Source organism: Microtus ochrogaster, chromosome 2, assembly GCF_000317375.1.
Source record: "Microtus ochrogaster isolate Prairie Vole_2 chromosome 2, MicOch1.0, whole genome shotgun sequence".
NCBI lineage: Eukaryota > Metazoa > Chordata > Mammalia > Rodentia > Cricetidae > Microtus > Microtus ochrogaster.
Genome location: NC_022010.1, coordinates 64,602,838 through 64,606,086, shown reverse-complemented (window position 1 = coordinate 64,606,086; position 3,249 = coordinate 64,602,838). Strand labels below are relative to the sequence as shown.

At 31.4% G+C, this 3,249-nt stretch overlaps 1 protein-coding gene across 1 annotated transcript in view; it reads right to left on the bottom strand.

Annotated features, from left to right (window-relative positions):
* The window catches only part of LOC101996841 (lysine-specific demethylase 2B-like), an 18,176-nt gene extending 16,815 nt beyond the window's left edge, over positions 1-1,361 (bottom strand). The window contains 1 exon segment of the mRNA XM_013351934.1: positions 1,302-1,361. Within this exon segment, the coding sequence (XP_013207388.1) occupies positions 1,302-1,361 (60 nt within the window).
* Between the last annotated feature and the right edge of the window lie 1,888 nt (positions 1,362-3,249).

The window sequence follows — 3,249 nt, the reverse complement described above, 5'->3', positions numbered from 1 at the left end:
TATTGTTCTTTCAAGGTATGTGAAGAATTTTGTTGGGATTTTGATGAACATTGCATTAAATCTGTAGATTGCTTTTGGTGACATTGTCATTTTTACTATGTTTATTCTACCTACCCAAGAACATAAAAGATTTTTCCATTTTCTGTTGTCTTCTTTAATTTCTTTCTTCAAAAACTTAAAAGATTTGCCACACAGGTCTTTCATTTATGTGGTTAGAGTTACCCCAAGATATTTTTATGGTATTTGTGGCCATTGTGAAGGGTGATGTTACTCTGCTTTATTTTCTAGTCCATTTAACTAAAACAAAAATTGATGAAATCTATCAGAAAAGTAGGTGGCAGGCAATTTTAATTTTAAATTTTAACACAGATGTAGTAATACCAAATCACCTCAATGTTTTTCTTTCTCCTATTATAGAAGTATAAATCAAAAGATTTGTAAATCGTATCAATAATTTTGTTTTTGTTGGTAGTTATTAAAAGAAATGGCAAGAAAAAAAACCTTTGCAACTGAGAAGTCATTTAAGAGTTGGACTACTATCTAGATAGTATATGTAATTATTATCAAGCATTTCTTGTACTTTTCAGTCATATTTATGTAATTATTTCAGCTCATACACTGTCTCTCTCTAATATGGCAAGTATTTTACTAAGAGCCTGGGATAAATAAGTGAATAACTGTCAATTCTCCACCTTCCAGTCTTTAATTCTAAATTAAATATTTTCGCTCAGATTTTCACTTTATACTAATTATTGCAAAAACAATTAGTTTTCTTCAGTAACAGCAATTTTTGTGAACTTTGCAACTAAGTGACATGAATCTCTGTTTTTGTACCTTCTTTTCAGGACTTTTCCAATTCTATTGATGAAGTAAATCATATGTGATTATTTTCAGAACCGTCTTAGTAAATACTGTTTTCCTTTTTTGTTATTTCTGACATTAATTTATTGAATAAACTTTTATTCAGCTTTTAAAATAAATGGGTAGTTATAATGCCTGGACAACTATAGTCATTTTCCAATGAGTTTTAACAGATTCTTTTTAAATTAATTTTAAAAATAATTTCATCAATGTCAATTTCTCTTCCTTCTACTATTAATGATGTACATGTGCCAGCAGGATAAAGTTCAGAGCAATTAATTTATACTAATATCTTGACATTTTCTTTTTCCTGTGCTCATTCTAACTTTATCATACTCTACATATGACAAGTTTTTCTGAGAAAAGTCTATTTAAGTAACCACAAGTTTGCCTTTCCATACTGCTAAATTGAAAATTTCTTTCTAACACAAGCTACTTGCCCAGTCCTCTATCACGTAGAAACTCTTCTTCTTGTATGAAGAACACTCTGAATCATCCATCTTTCAACATCTCTTAACATATTCATATCTCATTCTTGTTTTGTTTATAATCCATATCTACTGTCTTTCCTTTGTGTGTGCTTACTAGGTAGTAAATATTGTTAAACTTTAATTTATTTTATTCATGAGTGAGGTGACTCACAGAGATATTTGTAAATGAGACAAAAATAAAATTGAATGACACCATTTAATGAGAAATTTAGCATCACATGAATGAATGGTGACAAAAGAAAATAAAGGTAAAGATAGCATCTATAGGCAGTTAAACTCCATGATGATCTACGTCATACACACATTTAATGGAAGTAATCATCCTGTGAAGGTAGGTGAGCATATTTTCCAAGCAGAACCTATCAACCAATAGAATCCAAATTCCCAATTAATGATAACTTTGACAACCTTTCTGTTACAAAGAATATGGATGTATAAATGTTCATTTCTTTAAAGAAATTAGGAAAGAACTTGATAAAGGTGGAATAGGTGTAATTCTAGTTTGGTCATACAGCATACTTTCTAGTTTTTGTCATCTCTGTATATGTTAGGATTTTATTCTCAAGATGAAACAAAAACCAAGAAACATAATACGTTAACATGAATGGTCAGAACTGTGTCAAATATAACCCATTGTGCTATATAGTTTCTTCTCTAGTTAGAACAAGGGCTTCAGCCCTTTCCTTTTGGCAACATGAGAATCATGAATAATTAATAACACTTTGGAGCCAATTGCTTTAACAAACTGATAATAAAAGAGATGGGTACAAGTATCTCTTTAAATAGCTCTTAAAGGAAAGGTTTTATCTATAATCACCCTTTAGAAACAGAACTGAGATAGTGATCAACCACACCAATATAACCAGGACTGCTTAAATATAATTATCAGTCATCCCCCACTGCAAATCTAGACTGCTGTTTTGTTCCCTGGCTTCTCAGACCCGAATAATCACACAGAAACTAATTAATTACAAGACTGTTTGGCCTATTATCTCAGGTTTCTTATTAATTAACTCTTCCATCTTAACTTAATCCATTTCTATTAATCTATATATTACCATGAGGCTGTGACATACCAGTAAGATTCTCACATCTGTCTCCTTCAGCAGCTACATGGTGTCTCCTTTACTCTAACTATTCTCTCTATATCTTGTCCAGCCTGGCTATAATCTGTTCTTCCATAGGCCAAAACAGCTTTATTCATTAACCAGTAAAGGTCTTTTCTGTCTAAATAAAAATGAAGGTTTTTAACTTTAACACAATAAAATTACATATACAAAAGTTATCAAGAAAGAATTATAGTTATAATATTAGCCCATTTACATTTGGTAAATTAAGAAAAATACTTTATCATCTATCCTATCTTTGTGAGTCTAAAGTTTTATATCAAATTTATCTTTTATCATAACTATGGAAAACTATAATTATCTATTCTTCAACTCCATGAAAGACTCCAGGAGGATATAATATTACATAAGTAAATAGGAATAGCATTGTAAGCAACTTCCAAAGTTCTAGAATTGATAGACATCTATCTGCCTGGACATTCATCCCAAGTTCTTCTGTAATACTGGGGCATCCATCTTTAGCCTACAGGCCCATAGAATCCAGTAGACATTTCCATGAAGCAGGAAATTCAAAGATCTGTTCTGCTTTTTAAAGACAAAGTTCATCAGTTGCTTTCTTCTGTGTCCTGCATAATGTCTGGCAGTCAGAAACCCAAAAGGACCATCCCATCTTTTGGAAAGTTCAGCAGTCTCTTTTCTGTGGGTCTTGTGTATGCAGTTCATACAGCATAAATAAAGCCATCCATGCAAGAGCTATTTCTTGCCCAAATGACTAGTCTTGTCACATTGAAGGCAAATTACATAATGAGTTTCTTCAATGCCCATCAATC